We start from the raw sequence: 21823 nt of genomic DNA, 5'->3' as shown, positions 1-21823 counted from the left end.
TTTTTTTATTTCGTTTATATAAAAACGAAATAGGAAAATATAATTTTTTTTTTTTGTATTTCGTTGGTATATGCACGAAATAGGATAATTTTTTTTTTTGTATTTCGTTTATATAAAAACGAAATAGGAAAATATTTTTTTTATTTCGTTTATATAAAAACGAAATAGGAATATATATATATATATAGATAGATATTTTGTATTTCGTTCATATACCAGTGAAATAGGATAATTTTTTTTTTTTTTTGTATTTCATTTATATAAAAACGAAATAGGAAAATAATTTATTTTTTTTCGTTTATATACCAACGAAATGTTGAGTCCAGAACCAAATGCGCCCAAAAAAATCACTTTAAACCAAAATACCCCAACAAAAAAAATGTTACAAAACTACCTTTAGCGCAGTAAAGTAGTTCACGGAGACTTTGCCATTAATCGCTTTAGTAGTATTTTACCGCTATAGAAGTCGTTAAAAAAGAAATTCTAAAAAAAGAAATATCGCGTTATAGAAACAAGATGCGTCTCAAAAAAAAAAAAAATATTGGCCAACTTTATTTTTTGCAACAATTAGTGTTTTTTTTCCATACTTTGACCAATGATTAGTCGTGTGTCAAGACTTCGAAACGTCAATATTTTATATAGAACGTGATATTTTTTTTGCGTACAATAATGTAGGCTCAATACATCAAGGATACGTAAACGTTCGGATAGTCATTTTAGGGGTTGAAAAGGTGCCGGAAATAAGTTTTATTTGTAAACTTTAGGCGTAAGTGTTCTATATACATAGACGTCCATTTTTGTTTGAAGACTTATTGTCATTAGCTTAAGGTTTTTTATTTTTAGGGTTTAGATTTATTGAAAATAAAGCCGTTGCCAAAAGGTTTTTAATCGCTTTAGTTGATTTTAATCGCACTAAAGAATATTTTTTTTTTGTATAAGCAAAAAAATAGCGAGCACTAAAAAAAAAAATTGGCAATTTTTTTTTTTGCACCACTTAGTGTGTTTTTTCATACTTTGACCAACGATTAGTTGTGTGTCAAGACTCCGAAACGTCAATATTTTATATAAAACCTGATATTTTTTTTTTTGCGTACAATAATGTAGGCTCAATACATAAAGGATACATATACGTTCGGATCGTTATTTTAGGGGTTGAAAAGGTGCCCGAAGTACGTTTTGTTTGGAAAAACTTAGTGTTTGACTGTAAGGTTATTTTAGTCAACTTTATATGTCGAGAAAATTAGTCAGCTTTATTTTCAAAAATTGAAAGAATGAAATTGACATTCACAAATTTTTTTTACATTACCCCGAGATTTTTACATTGAAATCTATTGCGTATCATCATCTTATAAGTAAATAAAATTGAAAATTCGGCCAATTTGGGGGAAAATTAAAATTGAATGGGATAAAAGGTGTTTTTTTAAAAATCTATTATTGGCTAAATCTCCATTGCTTTATCCGCATAGATCTCGAAAAAATACGCAAGTTCAAAAAAACGCGTAAAACGAAACAAGCAAAGTTATGACCATCTAAAGTTTGACCACTTTACAACTAGTTTTGCTCCCTATATTTTTTAGAATTATATTTATATTCAAATTAAAGTTATGTCTTGATTAAAAGTTAACACGCTTAAATCAAAACCTTAAAAAATAAAATACTTAAACCTTAAACAAAACTTACTTCGGGTACCTTTTCAACCCCTAAAACGACGATCCGAACGTTTACGTATCCTTGATGTATTGAGCCTACATTATGGTACGCAAAAAAAAAAAATCAGGTTCTATATAAAATATTGACGTTTTGGAGTCTTGACATACGACTAATCGTTGGTCAAAGTGTGGAAAAACACTTTTGCAAAGAAAAGATTTATTAAAATTTTGCGATCTTTTTATGGAAAAAAACACTAAGTTCCTTAAGTGTGTTATTTTTTAATGCGTAACTTTCTTTCCTATTTCGTTTTTATATAAACGAAATAAAAAAATATATTTATCCTACTTCGTTGGTATACAAACGAAATACAAAAAAAAAAAAAAAAAAAAATATATATATATATATATATATTTTTTTTTTCCTATTTCGTTTTTATATAAACGAAATAAAAAGTATATTATTTTCCTATTTCGTTGGAATATAAACGAAATGCAAAAAAAAAAAAAAAATTATTTTCCTATTTCGTTTTTATATAAACGAAATACAAAAAAAATAAAAAATTATCCTGTTTCGTTCATATACCAACGAAATAAAAAAAAAATTATATTTTCCTATTTCGTTTTTATATAAACGAAATAAAAACAAATTATTTTCCTATTTCGTTTTTTTATAAACGAAATACAAAAAAAAAAAAATTATCCTATTTCGTTCATATACCAACGAAATGCAAAAAAAAATACATTTTCCTATTTCGTTTTTATATAAACGAAATAAAAAAAAATATTTTCCTATTTCGTTTTTTTATAAATGAAATAAAAAAAATATTTTATTTCGTTGGAATACGAACGAAATGTAAAAAAAAAATAAAAAAATATTTGTTACGTTTCGCTACAAGTGTAGCGAAATGCAACAATCCGGATTTGTTGAACAAGTGTTGATTGTGGGTATTTCGTTGGTTATCTAACGAAATACCCATTTTGGTATAAAAAAAAACGCATCCTATTTGCGCTATTAGCTCCAAAAACAAGCCATTTTGGCCCCGGACTCAAAAGTTATTCCATATATATTGAAGAAAACTTTAAATATAGCATAGAATTTATAATTTCTATCATGTGTGCGTCTCTCTTGGAGTGACGCCTTGACCCTCGACTCTTTTTTTTTTTTTTTTCCTTTCTCTTTTTTGATGGACCCTTGGTCAGCCTGTAATTTATACAAATTCTAATATCCAAAGTCCGTTTTAAAATTCAGACAAAGATGTAGTTAGCAGATTTTCTGCCTATCGCTTTAAATTTTGAATTATGTATGACACAGGCTAGTCCGGACATCATTGTTACCAAACAAAAATGTATGGTAATAACAGATATGATATATGAATTTAGAGGTGAATCTATTCCAGATAGATTGACATGCTACGGCAGCAAAACTGAATACTTACACAGTACTACACAAGTTATCTCCCTAGTCTCTACTATGCTTGAATATTTCGATCGATCACCCCACAATGTAGATTTTTTTTTTTTTTTTTTTTTTTTTTTTTTTTTTTTAGACTCTCGGTGATTGCAAAGCATTGGTATTGAGTTTCACTACAAGAAAAATTATATTTGGCAACAATTTTTTTTTTCAAGGTAACCACAGATCCACACTTGATACAAGTGAAGTGAATGTTACCACCTTGTAAGCAAACTTTTTAATTTCTTTTCCTCCGAAAAAAAAAAAAAAAATCCAGAACGTACTGGCGTACTGCTGATGATTTGATCTAACGGCTTAATTGCATATGCAACAACTTTTTTTTTCATTTTGTTTAAAAGACTTTTTCAACAATAATCAATACTGGCGAATAAAATTAAATCCTTTGACAACAAAAAAATCATTTGCCAATAATAAAACTAAGTTGTTGTCAAATATAAAAAATTTTGTTGCGACCTCTATACTTTCTTGTAGTGTTTGTACAAAACGCAATTAGGTTTTGGGATTATGTGTGTTCCATGGCCAAATAACTTCTTGGCTAATGTAGCTTCTTCTCAAGGTAACCACAGATCCACACTTGATACAAGTGAAGTGAATGTTACCACCTTGTAAGCAATTCCACTTTTTAACTTCTTTCGCTTCCTCCTCCTTCTCCTAGCTCCAGAACGTACTGGCGTACTGCTGATGATTTGATCACTAATTAATTGTAAATTATGTCTGGTTAATTTAGCCTAAAATTACTTTTAAAATAAAGGCTCTGATGTGATTGAAAATAAAGGCTCTGATGTGATTGAAAATAAAGGCACTGCAGTAAATCAGTCTCTTTCACGCCACCACTCCATTGGGCTTGCTCTTTAGCTTTTCAGGGACCACAACATGAGAATTACTTGTAAAGGAAGAGAACATAACTAGCCAATAGTTAGAAACCCCCGTAACTAATACTCCCGTCATCTCATAATAAGTATTATTTTAACAAAAATATATATATTAAAATAAGTAATCAATATAAAATTTATAAAATACTTCTATATAATAAAAATAAAACTTTTTTTGATTCTACATGCGCAAAAAGAACTTTTGAGTCATATTAACATTTAATGATGATTGAAAAAGCGCATGTACTTATGTATTGTTGATTCATCATTTAAAGGTTACTTTATTATGCGTACTGATGTAATTGAAAAAAAATAATTTATTTTTATTATATAAGAGTAATTTGGTAAACTTCACATTACATTATTGATTCCTTAATACGCGTTTTTTGGCAAGGTGATACTTATTATGGATGGAAGAATCTCTATATATAAGCTATGAGGGAGTTTATATATTATTTTATGCGAGGTAGAAAATAGAATTACTAATACATGAATAAAAAATTAAAATGACAATATTACCCTCATTACTTCCCACTTAAATGCTTTTCTTTTCTAAACAAATATTTTTATGTAATTTTAATATATATATATATATATATATATATATATATATATATATATATATATATATTAATAATTTTAAAAGGTATATAATATTTATTAACTTTTAATATAACAAACCAACATTCAATGAAATATATTTTTGTAGAACTAAACCGTACATAACTAATACCTGCACCTGCACCTGCATCACTCATACCTGGATAACTAAATCCTGCATAATTAATACCTACATTACTAATACCTGCATAATCCTAACCAGCTACCAAACGACCCCTAAGTGTATACCCGCAGCTCGATACTCCACAACTTTTTATTGTTGTCAATGTTCAATGTAGGACGTTGTTTACATACTCGATAAATTATATCAGCCTACTCAAACGTATACACGTTTACCAAGGATGTGATTGTTTGTTCAACGTGATTAACTTCTGTATTAAGATTGTCCTAAAGATCTTGTGTAAGCCATGTCCCTCAGATCCATTTCATACACAAGAACAGAAATCCAGAGAAATAATAAGGAATGATTTATTGAACGTTGAGAGATTTATTGATCTCTTCTTACCACAATAATAAGGAATGATTGATGCATGTATTCCTTTGAATTTGCATGTTTATCGTTATCTTGGATTTTTTTTGAACCACCATTGGAGGGGATTAGCTGGGCATTGCCTAATCTATGTATTATCTTGGATTTCTTATTATCTAGCTATACGACATGCCCAACTATTAGATCATCACACTTTACCAGAAAATTCAAAGGTTAGTTAGGCACATTATTTCAAAGCTTAGTGGGACCAACTATCAGATGCTTGCATATTAGAATGACCGACCCGAACCAAATACACCAATTAAACATAACTTATACTGTATCGACAATATTACAAGACAATATTTATATGTCTACGACATTAAGATATATATATATATATAAAACTCTAGGTAGAATGTAACCTAGTGAAGCACGAATAATCGATTAGGATATGCAATAAAAATACTTAACAACCACTCAGGGATGCCTAGATCCTTGGGGCTTTGTTGACTTTTTTTTTTTTTTTTTTTTTTAAATTTACTGTTGAAGAAGACTTATTAAAGTGTCTACAAGATCAGCAGTATCGGTGTCCACTGAAGCCAGTATTTGGGAGAGTTTCTCACTGAGATCATCCACCTCACTGTGCAGCATTCTGATGTAATTGCACGTTTCTTCCAGTATCTTTGATGCTGGTACCTGTACGTGATCAAAGTTGATTAAGGAGAAGAGAAAAAGATCTTAGAAGCTTAATAGTTTAATGAAGTGTATTACTTAATGATTGAGTCATGAGACACTCTTTCCTCGTAAGATGTAGCTAATTAAAGCAAAATCTCTGTAGGGAATTTTTTTTTTTTGAAAAAAAAAAAAAAAAAAAAAAAAAACACCTTTGCGCTTTTTTGCTGAGAAAATGGTCAATATTGGGTCTAACTGATCAATTTCAAAAGTTAACTCATGAGATGAAGATTGTTTAAAATCATATTAGGAGATATAAACATTCCATTGCCTCGTCTAAGGCCAATTAAACTAAGCATCTGAAGTCGACAATATAACATGGGGGCTCGACATTAGATATAAACCAAAAGTTATGGAAAGATTTAAGTTCTCTGATATATACCATGACGAGAATTGACCTTACGCCTAACTCAAACTCAAAAGCTAGCTTATGAGCTGCGCATTACTCAAGATCACATTAGGATACGCCAATCCATTTCCTTAAAATAGTAGATCTTTATTTAGTTTGTTTTTTCAACATACAAAAAATAGATTCTACTTATCTCTTGATAATTGAGAAATTCGTCCGGTTCAATCTTTAGGACCAACGGTACCCTTCTCTACTTAAATGTCAGGCTTTTTTCGCATGACGCAATAAATCTTTCTTATCTCTCGGCATTGTTTTCCCATGCAGGTGTAGATTTAGAGAGAACATTAAAGGCACTCATCCAATAAGAGTACTCTTAGGCGACTGCAAAACCGCATGACGCTATTGGTAATTAAATAGATTGTGCATTGATTCAATTAAGAAAAAGTAATGACATCGTCAATTCTAGCTGCATGAGTGTCTTCCATTATGATGGCAAAGGAGCTAGCTAGGCTACAGGAAAAGATAAAAAAGAAAAAACAAAGTAAATATAGAAAAGAGGATTATATATATATATATATAGGGCAGGACCTACCCCAGAGTTGCACCTTGATGAAGAGGAATTTGGCAAGAGAGATTGTAGTTTCAAGACAAGATCATTAATCTCATCTTGAGTGAATCTTGAATTATTTGATCTTCTCCTGCTAGACATGACTACTTAATTATTTTAGCTAGATTTCTCACTTGCCTGCCTTCTTTTTTCTGCAATGATAAGAATAAGCCAAGTGACAAGTTGAAAGGAAGAGGTTTGATTTGCTTTATAAAGCCATGTAGGGTGAGGTTTGGACACAATTTATATGTAAGACAAAATAAAAAAATAGCCTAGGAGGTTCCCATCCATACACATTTTTCCCTCAAAAAGAAATATAGAAAAAACGGTATTGGAGGAAGGTACATGAGGTTATCAGTTATGAATACAAAAGGAGCCGTTTGGGAAGTTGGCTTATAAATTTTTTTGACATGAGGTTATCATTTTGTCTTAAAATAAGCCTAAAAAAAAATAATACATTTAACTTAGTTTATCTAAGCTTATAGTAGAAAACAGCTTATAAAAAAAAATAAGCAACTTACCTAAACCTAAACTAAGTAGTAGAAGCTACATTTGACTGGTTCCATTTTTATTAATCTTGACACAGTTATGTCGGCCTAAGGACAAACTATCAACTATTGAATGTTTTAAAAGAAGCTCAAACTCTTGATGGAATTTCCTAATTTAGATTAATATTAAACACATATAGTCATTATTAATTGCAAACACACCCGCCCTTAATTGGGAAGTGCACTTAAAAAAGAGTCACTAAGGGTGTGCGTGCCTGGTAAAAAAGAAAATGTTTTCACTGAAAATATTTTCTTCGAAGATAAGCGATTTTCTCATTAATTTTTTATGTTTGGTAAGTAAGTAGAAAATATTATCTCAAAAGCATTTATATATAATATAAGCAAACACTGTTGTGGTGGGGGTGGGTGCTATGGATTGAGGGTTGTTGGGGTGTGTTGGAGTATGGGAGGAGTGGAATGTCAATTATGAAATTTTATTTTCCCTGCTTCGACCGAGAAAGTTATCTTCCTCATTTTTAAGGAATTTATTTTCTTAGAGAAAAGAACAAACAAGAAAAATTTGAAAAATATTTTTCCTTGGTACCAAACACACTCTAATTCAGTAATTTGTATGCCACCAGAAAGATTCTTTGTCTCAGTCTTCTGTATACCTTTTTATTTCATATAAGTAGTTACTTAAGCTGTGGGGACTATGCTCCCCTCTTGTCTCTGCATTGCCTTCTTCCTTCCCTTTTAGAAAGTTTGAGATATGAATTCACATCTTTATTCCACCAGCATTTCTAGTTTAAGAAATTAAGTATAGTATTCTTTTGCAGATATCACCTTGCCGACCGATATTTTATCTGCCTGATGAATATGTTTCTAGCATATTTATCATCTACTCTCGTAATTATTTTGGACTATCTATAGACACAGAACCAAAAAAGGGGCGCATTTATGTTATCTTTATATGTATTGTAGACATAACGTACGTATATTAACGTTTTTGTTTTTCAGATTGGGAATCAAAACGGTTGCTTCTAAAGGACAAAACGAAAGCAATTTTATAAATGTTGATACTGACTAGAGGTTTCGACACAAATCAAAAGCCACCGTTCCGCTGGATGTATATTGTGTTTAATAGGCAGTTTTTCAACTAGCATCATCTAACGCCGAATGGGTCGTTATGGCACTTTTAATCATTTTACCTCTATTGACCCTTTCCCGAACCCTATTAGAACAATTTTGACCCACGGGGATGGGTGACACGGTTCCCGATGTAATCGGGCGAGTGTTATGATGATTTATGAGAATTAGAACTTTAAAGTGAAAAACCTTTGTTGTTAGTTGACTTTTGGTTAAACGGACCTTGTTTGGAAATCCGTCGATCCGAGAGGTCCGGATGGTCGTTTATGACTCGTTAGGATGTTCGGTTCGGTTCTCGAAGCACTCGGGAACGTTTTGGGTTGTTGGTTGGAAAGTTGGTCTTTGGCCATTGGGTGTTAACCCGATCAAATAGACCGCCGTTGGGAATTTCGGGACCACGAGTGAGTTCGTAGCACGTTTTTATGTGTGTATGCATGTCTAATTGTATCTGAGAGGTCTCGGAATATTGTCGGATTTCGCGTTGAGACTTAGTGAAAAACCAGAATTTTCTGGTGTCTGGTGTCCGCTATAGTGGCACCAGGCTCTCTATGGCGGTCCCGCTGTGGCGGAAGACCAGCCGCCGCAACGGCTGATTAATTTTTGGGGTTAGCCGCCACAGCAGACTAGGTTCCGCTGTGGCGAAAGTTCATAGCAGAAGGCACACACTTTGCCGGGCCCGCCGTGGCGGACATACCGGGCCACCGCAACGGTGTCGTGCGTAATCTATTTATTTCAAAGTTTAAAACCCTTTTCCGTTCCATCACTTCATTCACTTTTCTAAGCAAATTTAGAGGCGAATCAAGGTGATTCTTGGCTAGTTCTTCTTGTGGTAAGTCCCCTAACAATTAGACTTCATTAATTATCTTTCATTTACCTTTCCTAATCCTTAATCCATGCTAGAAATCATTAGAACCTAAGTGAGAAAGAGGGGTTTTGGGTGGTGCTTCACCAATTGAATTTTAGTATATTAAATTGTGTATTGTTGATGGAATAAACTTCTTTATGTATGGAATTAATGAAATAGTAGTCAATAAGCTTGAATCTTCCATTAATGTTGAGAGTTGGATTTGGGAAAGTTAGGGTTCATACTCAAATTGGGATTTTTGACTTGTTCAATGAAATTGGCCTAATCTTGAGATAATCTAGCAATTGAATAATGAGTTTGATCATCTAGAGTGTTGAGTTACCTAGTTCACTTCGAAATGCCCGTTTTGCCCTTGTGGGTCTGATTTCCCCTTACTTTAAAGAGCGAATTTCTCTTAGAACGAACTTGTAGCAATTTGAGTATTGCTAATCTTCTATTCTAACTTAGAATTCGGTAATTGCTAAACTTTGAGTATTCGGAGGCTCTTCGGAAGGGCAAGGCTCAGAGTTAGCGGTTCGTGGCACCAGGTCGGTATCGAGGCAGGTTACGGCTTACCTTTTGGTTAGATTCCAATTAGTTAAGCATGTGTTGGAGTTAGATCTTGGCGGGAAAATCATGTTAGGCCTTCGGGTATAGAGTTTGGATGGAATTCTATTAGGTTGGTCGTTGTTGATTGTGGCTTGTTGCCCTGCTATTGTGATTAAGCTTGTTGCCTTATTTGCTGTGTTGTGATACGTGTTGCATTCACTTCTCTCTTGTTGTGTCATTTATCATCGGATAAAGGAAGGATAATGAGATTAGACCTGAGTCGTGATGTCTACTTATAGTATTGCACGGTTGTATTCTTGATTATGATTTGCGGTTAATGGTGATATCATACATGACATACATTCTCATTTCACATATATATTGATATTGAATTGCGACTATCGGATAAAGGAAGGATAATGAGATTAGACCTGAGCCGTGATGTATACTTATAGTATTGCACGGTTGTATTCTTGATTATGATTTGCGGTTGATGGTGATAACAAGCATGACATACATTCTTATTTCACATGTATATTGATATTGAATTGCGACTTGTTTCTGAGGATGATAAATGAAGGAAATGGAATAGATTGGTGACACGAGACCTAATCACGAGGTGTAGTTGTCATATTGGAAGTGAAGGGTGTCATAAACTCTTTATGTTGATTGAGAAGGTTTGTATGATTCATTCCGTGGTTGATCTAATTTATCTAAGTCCTGATATGGCTTATGGCATTGTGACTTGTACTTGCATTTGATTTCATTGATTTATCATGCTTATTTTTGAGTTGGTGCTTCATATTGGGGTTGTAGACTTGAACCATAATTTGAATAATCATCTTGCATATAGTATATGTATATAAATGACATCGATTGGGGGATGTATATATATATATATATATATATATATATATATATATATATATATGACATCGACGGGGTGAGGATGTGACCTATTTGTGAACTCGTGATCCGAGGTCTGTTCCGGAGCGAGTGGTACATGGACACCATGGGTCCCCTGCGGGTCATGACTATTGTGTGAACAATGCCTTTAGCATGTGTGTACAGGTTGAGTTATTTGGCCAGTGCATTGCATTGCACATCATTACATTTCACCCTGCATTACCATATGGCTCTGTATTCCTGATCTGGTATGGTTTGTTGTACTATTGTTGTGGTATAGCTGTGATTATAGACTGGACAAGATCGTGGGTGGTGACTCTACTCAGGAGTTGGATTGTGGTTATTGACTTGAGAGTATTGAGACTTAAAGCTTCACATAGGCTTATGACTTGGAAAGTGAGCATCTGATTGATGTATGCGTGGGTGGAAGTCCTTGGTTATTATGATAATGTAATTCTTGAATATGCTTGACTGCTTATATGCCTACATGTTGATTTCTTCCTTCATATATGTGAACTAATTGTTGTCGACCTATGATACCTACTAGTACTTGCTGTTTGTACAAATGCTACCTTGCTACACTCCTTTTCGGGGTGTAGAGTTTGAGACAGGATTCACGCCAGACACTCATGAGTGATTTCCGAGGCAGTTCCATTGGAGATTTTGGGTGAGCCACTGCCAAACCTGCAACCCGAGTTTTCATTCCTCATTGTATTTGTCCTGTAATTTTCGGACAGTATTTCCTATCATGTTATGTGTCTTGTACTAGTCCTGACTAGATTTTGGGGTTATTATTACTTCCGCACTTATTATTTATATCATTGGAATATGTTAGCTAAATAATTGTTTACTTCCGCATAATTATTTTAAATGACTAAAATGAATTGGGAATGGTTCGCCTACCTGGGGGGTCAGTGTAGGTGCCATACGATTCACAAATTGGATCGTGACACATCAGGTGTTAATAGGCCATACGCCTGGTACCTAGTTAAAATGTCTAAATGATCGTGTATGTAATTAGCCTTAAATCTGTCTTTTTTAAAAAAAATAAAAATAAAACCTCTATTACATATGAGAACTAGAAAAGGAAAAGGGTCACGATAAAAACTTAACACTCCCAGACGACTTCTACCATTATCACTAGAATATAAAGCCTCTGATAGCCACTCTATATACAAATTAAAGCTAGAGCTTTATTTTTCGACCAACAACGATAGGTTAATATGTTTTTTAAAAGCTAATCTATATAAATAGCCTCCCATTTAGTCGCATATAATTAAAAATAGCCACTGATATATATATATATATATATATATATATATAAATGGGTGCAATCGGTGTATAACCTATGTATACCGATTAGAAAAAGTAAATGGTGAATCCGGCTAGTTATTTATGTAAAGATCCGCAATATTTTACCCTGTTTTTAAAGACTTTATGATTGCCTAATCATGCGTTGTAAAGGGCTTCGATTGGTAGCTTTGCCCAACAACTTTTGCCTGCAATCTTAATACTTCTTTTGAATTAAATTAGTATATAGCTACTAGCTAGGCTAAAATTAATGGATGGAAAATGTACAAAAGCAGAAACTTTTTTTTTTTTTTTTTGGTTGAGGAAAACAAGGTATAAGCAAATGATTGTTTGTCCAGTGAAGAGTCTAAGACCATCTGATCTTTGGCCAAAAGGGATTTGAAATTGCTGTGGTTCATTGATTTTGGCATTGAACTGTCTAATCTAGCTAGGAGTACAGCTGGAACTTGAATTAAGAAATTGAAAATCTCCTGGATTGTTTATGTTTGAGACGGCTAGTGAGAAAAATAGGATTCACATAATTTGGTTCGACCTCTTTGAGGTTAGGTTTGCAAAACTTCTTATTGTGTTAAGTTCTGGCAACAGTTGAACTGTTGAGAACGTCTTGGTTCACTGTTGCTTCTGCATAGTTAGAATTTTTAAATTTTGACCATGGAACAGAAAGAAGATAATAGCTATAGGGGAAGGTGCATTATACGTTTGAAAATCTAGAGTTCATAAAATCGGGCGAAATACAATGAATCTGGGCGAAGATAGGAATTTAGGCCAAGAATATTCAAAATTTAATATATATGTATCAAATGTAATTTTTTATCTATATATTTAATTTGATTTTGTGTATATATAGTATACTTTTTCGACGAAGGGGTTTAACTGTTCACCTTCATTGTATGTGGCTACACCAGTGACCCAAGCCACATATTCCTATTTCTTATGATGATTTGGATAACAGTTGAAGCTGAAAACTAATAATATAGAAGTTTAAATTTTCTGCACTGACAGTGTATAATATTTTCGTGTCATTAGGTTAGTCAAGTTACCTGATATAATAGATAATTATTTATAACAAACAAGATATATTAACTTGGACAAAACTAAAATAAATAAGCTTCTGTAACCATTTAAATTAGAGGGATGGTGTGAGAATTTCATATTGAAAAACCTGATCAATATTTTTGGGTAGTGAAGTTCTCAATCTGCAAGCAATTGAGTTGACATATTTGTTCATTTTTTTCCTCACTGGTAAATGAATACATATTCACGTAATCTGGTCTTTGCAGACGTATGTTTCTTCCTATTGAGTCGTGCTTACCTACTTTTCACGTCTTTTTCCTCCAAATGAAAAATGTGGGAGCCATTTAGAGAACGACTATGATAAACTGGTGACAAGTTCCTTAAGAATCGGAAGGGCTTGACATTGTGGAAAAGGAAATTTATGAACAAAGCTGTGAAGAGGCCGATTGGATGTGTCCTAATGCCTAATCATCACCTCTGCTTTCTTGTTTTATGGTTCCCGTTCTATTTTACATGAAACTATTTCCTTAATAATTTGTTTAAAACAACAACAACAATAATAATATACAATAATAGAAGGGTATATATCTTGTTTTAAAAAATGATATATTTTTTAATATGTGAATACAATTTAACAAGTCAATTCCTCAAACGGTCACTCAACTTAAGCAAATTATCTAGTAAAGTCATTTATCTATCCCTTGTTCCACCTATGATCATTGAAGTTTATACATGTCTTACAAAGTAACAAGGGCTAAAAGTCACTTTACAAATAAAAAGAAAAAGGGTCAAAGTAGTCCCTTAAGTTTGAATTTTCATCTAAAATAGTCTTTTCTTTAGCATAAAAAACTAAGAACATTTTAATGATACAAAATAGTACAATTTTAGTTCAACTCTAATTGTGGTATTAAAGTAACGAAACACACAAAAAATTGTGACTAAAAAAAGAATATAAAATAGCATATATGTACTCTATTTGCTTGAAAACTTAGGAGTTCAACAATAAAATAATGTTTTCTACTTATTCATTTTATGAGTAATCTTTATTTTGATAAAATAGTTTAAATTAGTTGTTAGTTTCTTCTACAGTAGAAATTATTACCAGGACATTCATATTAATAAGGAAGACAATGAACTCCTTCAAACAAAAAAACTAGGTCCTAATAAAAAAATAAAAACATATGTAAAGATTAATCATAAAGAGTTTTCGTAAAGAAAAAAAACATAGATGCATATAGAAAGACATCATCATAGTAATATAAATCATTCGACATCACATAAAATAAGGAGATTGTATATCATCAAAGTACTAAACTTTTTAAAGTTTTCAAATATTATTTTTGTATCTTGTAATATCATTTGGGTGAAAATTAAAGCACTAAAAAAATTAAATAGCTCTCAAAGACAATAGTTGTTCCTCCCTTTGTCTCATTTAAAAATTTTAGTAATTTTACCTCTCGTTAACATATTTCTTTTTACTTTTAAACATTATGATTTGTTTCTTTTGTTTTTTAATCCATATTATGAACTTTCCTATATGAAGAACACAATCTAATTTACAAAGTAAGAAAGTGAAAAATAGTTGGAGGACTATTATTGTTTGGTGTTAAAAAATAAGGGTTGTTTTAACTCAAAATCCAAACTTAAGGGACTACTTTGACCCTTTTTCTTTTATTTTTAAAGTGACTTTTGGCCGTTGTTACTTTATAAGGCAAATATCGTAAACTTGATAATGAGGAATAAACAAAAAATAATGTAGGTAATTTCCTTAAAAGTGACTATAAGGAATTGACTCGATTTAATAAAATAGTCATATGCTTTTGTGGCTAGAGATTTCTCTTTATGTACTCGAATTTATTGAAGCTTGAGGCATGCGATCGCATCGTTATTATTAGGTCACATCAACTTAGGTGATGTACACGTAAATCTCATGGCGTGTTTAAGATAAAATCAAAAATCTTTTTTGAAATGTAAATTTCGTATCTAGTTAAACTAAGTCGTATATGAATTGAAATATAGAGGGACAAGGTCATTTTACTACTCATTTGTCGTGATTAAATTAACTTTTCTAGAGTATAATAGGCGTTATTTTGATACTAGGTACATAAAACAAAACAAAGAAGAGAGTTACGCTGATGTGACAAAACATGAGAGGAGAGGATGAATGACAACCTTTCAAAATACGGTGAACGAAAATTATTGGCACACAACGCGTGATTTTCGCGTTAAGAGGCTAACGAGGAGACGGACCGGGTTAAGTTCACGCGTATATATTATACGTTATTGGACACGATAATTTCAGCACGATAAGACATTTTCATGCGTTATTGGATTGTGTTTTTTTTTTTTTTTTTTTTCTTTCTTTCTTTCCTTTTCCTTTCTTTCACTTTTTTACATACTTTAGCAATTAATCATGCTTCGAGACTACGAAACGTCAACATTTTATATAGAACTGATATTTTTTTTAAGACTATAATGTAAAAACATCAAGGATACGTAAACGTTCGGATTGTCGTTTTAGGGTTGAAAAGGTGAGTAAGTTTTGTTTAATCATACATTTTATATAGATATTTTTTCTGCGTATAATGTAGGCTCGAGACATCAAGGAAACGTTCGGATCATCGTTTTAGGGGTTGAAAAGGTGCCGGTAAGTTTTGTTTGAAAAAACTTAGTGTTTTTTACCTACTTTAGCCATCAAACGCCAACAGTACTATAATGTAGGCTCATACATCAAGGATACGTAAACGTTCGGATCGTCGTTTTAGGGTTGAAAAGGTGCCGAAGTAAGTTTTGTTTGAAAAAACTTAATGTTTTTTACCTACTTTAACCATAGATTAATCATGCTTGAGACTCCGAAACGTCGACATTTTATATAGAACGATATTTTACTCGTACTATAATGTAGGCTCGATACATCAAGGATACGTAAACGTTCGGATCGTCGTTTTAGGGGTTGAAAAGGTAGTTTTGTTTGAAAAAACTTAGTGTTTTTTACCTACTTTAGCCATAGATTAATTCGAGACTCGAAACGTCAACATTTTATATAGAACACGATATTTTTTTACTATACTTTAATACATCAAGGATACGTAATCATTGGATCGTCGTTTTAGGGGTTGAAAAGGTGCCGAAGTAAGTTTTTGTTTGAAAAAACTTAGTGTTTTTTCCATACTTTAGCCATAGATTAATCATGCTTCGAGACTCGAAAACGTCGGCATTTTATATAGAACCGATATTTTTTTAAAAAATATAATGATAATAAATAGTCGTTTTAGGGCTCGATAAATCAAGTTTTTTACCTACTTTAGCCATAGATTAACGTTCGGATCGATATTTTTTTCGTTTTAGTAGGTTGAAAAGGTACGTAAAACGTTCGGAACGTTTAGGGGTTGAAAAGGTAAGTTTTGTTTGAAAAAACTTAATGTTTTACTTTAACCATAGATTATCATTTAGACTCTCAAACGTCCATTTTATATAGAATTAATCATGTCGATACATCTACGTAAACGTTCGGATCGTCGTTTTTGGGTCAACAGTTTTTATATAGAACTTAGTGATAATTTTTTTTATATAGTACTATTTTTTTTTCATGATAATAATACTCGATACATCAAGGATACGTAAACGTTCGGATCGTCGTTTTAGGGGTTGAAAAGGTGCCGTGAAGTAAGTTTTGTTTGAAAAAACTTAGTGTTTTTTTACATACTTTAGCCATAGATTAATCATGCTTGAGACTGACGTCAACATTTTATATAGAACTACGATATTTTTTTTTACTATAATGTAGGCTCGATACATCAAGGATACGTAAACGTTCGGATCGTCGTTTTAGGGGTTGAAAAGGTGCCGAAGTAAGTTTTGTTTGAAAAAACTTAGTGTTTTTTTACCTACTTTAGCCATAGATTAATCATGCTTCGAGAGACTCGAAACGTCAACATTTTATATAGAACACGATATTTTTTTTGCGTACTATAATGTAGGCTCGATACATCGAGGATACGTAAACGTTCGGATCGTCGTTTTAGGGGTTGAAAAGGTGCCAGTAAGTTTTGTTTGAAAAAACTTAGTGTTTTTTACATACTTTAGCCATAGATTAATCATGCTTCGAGACTCGAAACGTCAACATTTTATATAGAACCTGATATTTTTTTGCGTACTATAATGGGCTCGATACATCAAGGATACGTAAACGTTCGGATCGTCGTTTTAGGGGTTGAAAAGGTGCCGAAGTAAGTTTTGTTTGAAAAAACTTAGTGTTTTACCTACTTTAGCCATAGATTAATCATGCCGAGACTCGAAACGTCAACATTTTATATAGAACACGATATTTTTTCTGGCCATGCTATAATGTAGGCTCGATACATCGAGATATGTATACGTTTTTTCAAACGTATACATAATCTATGGCTAAAGTATGGAAAAAACACTAAGTTTTTTCAAACAAAACTTACTTCGGGTTTTTTCAACCCCTAAACGTACGATTAATCATGCGTTTACTTAGATCCTTTGATTTATCGAGCCTACATTATAGTGCAGAAAAAAATATCAGGTTCTATATAAAATGTTGACGTTCGAGTCTCGAAGCATGATTAATCTATAGCTAAAGTAGGTAAAAAACACTAAGTTTTTCAAACAAAACTTACTTCGTGTTTTCAACCCCTAAAGCGCGATCCGAACGTTTACGTATCCTTGATGTATGGAGCCTACATTATAGTACGCAGAAAAAATATTTTGTTCTATATAAAATGCGACGTTTGAGTCTCGAAGCATGATTAATCTCTTTAAAGTATGGAAAAAACACTAAGCTTTTTTCTTTTCAAACAAAACTGAACCCTTTCAATTTTCCCCTAAAACGACCGAGACCGAACGTTTACGTATCCTTGATGTATCGAGCCTACATTATAGTACGCGAGAAAAAATATCGCTCGTTACTATATAAAATGTTGACGTTTGAGTCTCGAAGCATGATTAATCTACGGCTAAAGTATGGAAAAAACACTAAGTTTTTTCAAACAAAACTTTGCACCTTTTCAACCCCTAAAACGACGATTCGAACGTTTACGTATCCTTGATGTATCGAGCCTACATTATAGTACGCGTGAAAAAAATATGAGTTCTATATAAAATATTTGAGTCTCGAAGCATGATTAATCTATGGTATGTAAAAACATTAAGTTTTTCCAAACAAAAATCTTTTCAACCCCTAAAACGACGATCCGAACGTTTACGTATCCTTGATGTATCCAGCCTACATTTAGTACGTAAAAAATATCGTGTTCTATATAAAATGTTGGCGTTTGGTCTCAAGCATGATTAATCTATGGCTAAAGTATGTAAAAAACATAAGTTTTTTCAAACAAAACACTTCGGGCACCTTTTTGATCCGAACGTTTATATATGTATCGAGCCTACATTATAGTACGAGAAAAATATCGGTTCTATATAAAAAAATCTTTGACGTTTACATGATTAATCTATGGCTAAAGTATGGAAAAAACACTAAGTTTTTTTCAAACAAAACTTCTTCGGCACCTTTTCAACCCCTAACGATCACGCTTACGTATCCTTGATGTATCGAGCCTACATTATAGTAGGCGAGAGAAAAAAATATCGTACTATATAAAATGTTGATGCTAGGATTAACATATTAAAAAAGTATGTAAAAAAGTGTGAAAGAAAGGAAAAAGGAAAAAAGAAAGAAAGAAAGAAAGAAAAAAAAAAAAAAACACACAATCCAATAACGCATGAAAATAGTGCGTTACAAAACATGAAAATAGTGCGTTAAAAGGAGGAACGATTTAAAATCTTTTGTCTGTTTTTTGAGGTTATTTTCGTTCACTTTTTTTGGGTTATTTTTGTTCCGGACCCACCTTAAGCAACGCATGCAACATAAGTTCCGTATGAATGCGCCATTTAAGGCAATCGCTGACCCGTGACTCATTTTTTCCCTGCAAAATTTTTCTGATTGGTTGTTTCAGCTCTTGGCCTCATTTACCAAACAACCAATTTCCTAGTACTACTTTTTTCTTCAACCACCAAATTTTCGGCAAATTAGTTTCTGTTTCTTCATGCATGAATTGTACTAGGAGCAACAGTGGACTATTGGTAATTAGCAAAATTGGATTGCCACGTAGGGTAGCTAAAACTGTTTGTGGTCTGATGTGGACACTACATCAGCTCTCAATTTTAATTTACCAATGTTTCCTTGGCTTTTTCTATCTTTTGTGGGCACGGTAGGGAACTTAAAAATGTTCAGAACATGTACCGACTATGTGGCCCATTTTAAAAAAAAATAATAAAAAAAAATTGGCATTTAGTATTCGATATTCATTGGTCGGAATAGAAATCGGACGTTTTCTGGCTTAGAAATTTCAAATCTCTTTCTTTATCAGAATTTTTTGATGTAAATTATTTGACTTGGACAGGGTATTTAATCCATATTGTCATTCCTATATCCAGAGGAGTATGTTTGCGGGGAAATAATTTCTTAGATGTATTGTCACATTAATTAATTCAGATTCGCATCAGGTAATTAGTAAAACGTTTATTACAAAAAGGTTCTACATTCCATACACTCACATTTTTAAAACTTCTGGTTAAGAATGGAGAAATATTACTCATTCTACCACACTCCTAGTTGGTATAGTTACCCTATACTACATAGCATCTGCTTTCCACTGTCGAAGAGTGATGATATGACTGATGTTACAACTCCGAAACGTACTAGCAAATTCTAGATTCTAGTTCAGAATTCCAAATCAAAAATTTGCTTTCCACTATCAAAGAGTCGATGATATGACTGATGTTACAACTCCGAAACGTACTAGCAAATTCTAGATTCTAGTTCAGAATTCCAATCTTATGATTTTGACTTTGCTATCAGTACTATGAGGGGCAGCTTAATACACTGGGTGGCCTAAAGCCAAAATACAAAAAGAGGCTGCAATAAATTTTATATATTTTATTTGATGTTTACTTTAATAGATTCTTAAATTGAAAAATGGTTAATTATATCTTGACGATGTCATTTTTCTCAATTTACAATATAGTCTATTCGTGAGATATTATTGATCTTAAGTAAGATCTAGCTCATTGGTTTAATTTTGAAAACTTAGGCAATTCTTACAAAAACATTTAAAAAATTCTACAAGCAATAGTAACATTTTAAATACAAAATATACCAATAAGAGTATCATCTTCTACTTATATAGTTTTTTCTATTACGATAATTTTAAAAGTAGATTAAAATTATCATTATTACAGTGGCTATTGGGTTGCAACCCTTTAGGACCTATTGGAGATGATTTACATGGGCTGCCCCTTTACTATGCTTTAAATGACATTCAAGGTTATCTAATCGTTTAATAATTGCTTAGCTTGAGCTTGAAAAATGTCTAAAAAACACTCAAAAATTTGAAAAAGATCTTATAAAGCCAAAGTTATAAACAAGATTGATTAAATTTAAGGTGAATTAGATTATATTAAGAAGTACAAAAAAAAAAAATTAATTATCTACACCTTTCAATCGTAATTACAACAATTATATTTTCTAAAAGTAGCATAACTTTGAAATATATGTGTGTAACAATGATAAAATATTGACAACAAATAATTAAAAAGATTTCTTTTATGACTAACTTGAGAACCCAATCATATGTACCATAATTTATACATATAATATTAGTATATAGTTATAATAAATTATACATATAATATGAGTATATAGTTATAATAAATCATACATAAAATATGAGTAATTTTGGAGCCTTAATATGGTTGGGGCCTACACCACTGCTTTAGTGGCTTTAGGCTAAAGCCGGCACTGAGTACTATGTGCAATTTTCACCTCACCAACTAACTAATAAAGACTACCTAGTGGTTAGTGGTAGAGTCGGAGCACTAAATGGCAACGATAAAAACTATTGAACCAAAATATCACAAGAAAAAAAAGTAACATCAAAGTATCTTTAACGTACTTTTTTGTGCGTTCTATAAAAATGAGTTAACCTCTAACATCCGTTATCCGAGCTTTTTTTTTAAAAAAAAAAAAGCCTTGCATAATGCAGCAAAAAAGCGCGCTATGCAGAGCACTCAAAATTTTCTAACCTTAAACAATACGGTTGAGCTTGTGTTGCCTTTTTGTTGTCAAAACGGGACCCGTCAAAATGCTCGTTGTTATGATAATAATAATTAGGCAAACTTGTGTATTCCTATTCAAACTACTCTGTATCTCTTTTTCAGTTGACATCTAGTATCTTATAGAATTTTAGTTATCTTTAATATTTTGAATGTTAGTTAAAGTTTAATTATTATAGTTTTATCCAACAGTGAAATACTTTTTCAAAGAAATTTTTGGTTTTCAAAAGGCATAAAGTCGATCAATATTTTGAGGATATTTTCTTGGTCAACAGTTAGCGTTTAATAGTCATGTTAATTAGTTTCAGAAATCTTTATAATAATTTTCTAAAAGAAAGTAAGACACTTGAATTGACACGGAGGATATTATTTTTATTAAGCATAAGTTAAATCTTATATTTTTGACTGTCTTAAAAAATAATTAGAATTATTTTGTATAAAAAAAATTAAGACAGTTAAATTGATACGGAAGGGATATTATTTTTTCTAAGCATAAGCTAAGTGTTATATTTTTTGTTGTCATAGATAATGATTATAATTATTTTCTGAATCTTACATCTTTGGTTGTTTTAAAAAAATGATTAATTATAAAAAGAAAAGGGATACAGTTAAATTGATATGGAAGGGATATTATTTTTTCTAAGCATAAGCTAAGT

At 31.9% G+C, this 21823-nt stretch overlaps 1 protein-coding gene across 1 annotated transcript; it reads right to left on the bottom strand.

Moving 5' to 3' along the window:
• Positions 1–5229: 5229 nt before the first annotated feature.
• LOC132058185 (transcription factor PRE3-like) lies at positions 5230–6968 on the bottom strand. Its single transcript, XM_059450738.1, has 2 exons — positions 6759–6968; positions 5230–5781 (listed from the first exon to the last, which is right to left on the bottom strand). The coding sequence occupies exons 1-2, from the start codon at positions 6873–6875 to the stop codon at positions 5623–5625; spliced, it is 276 nt and encodes a 91-aa protein (XP_059306721.1). The 5' UTR covers positions 6876–6968; the 3' UTR covers positions 5230–5622.
• Between the last annotated feature and the right edge of the window lie 14855 nt (positions 6969–21823).

Source organism: Lycium ferocissimum, chromosome 5 (genome assembly GCF_029784015.1).
Source record: "Lycium ferocissimum isolate CSIRO_LF1 chromosome 5, AGI_CSIRO_Lferr_CH_V1, whole genome shotgun sequence".
Classification (NCBI taxonomy): Eukaryota; Viridiplantae; Streptophyta; class Magnoliopsida; order Solanales; family Solanaceae; genus Lycium; species Lycium ferocissimum.
This window is presented reverse-complemented; position numbering and strand designations above follow the sequence as displayed.

What these genes read in the sequence shown, in the direction of transcription:
- LOC132058185 (XM_059450738.1), bottom strand. Translation starts at nt 6,875, where the DNA reads ATGTCTAGCAGGAGAAGATCAAATAATTCAAGATTCACTCAAGATGAG. An exon ending in CATCAAGGTGCAACTCTGGG is followed by an intron (nt 5,782 to 6,758) that starts GTAGGTCCTGCC and finishes GATCACGTACAG; the next exon opens with GTACCAGCATCAAAGATACT.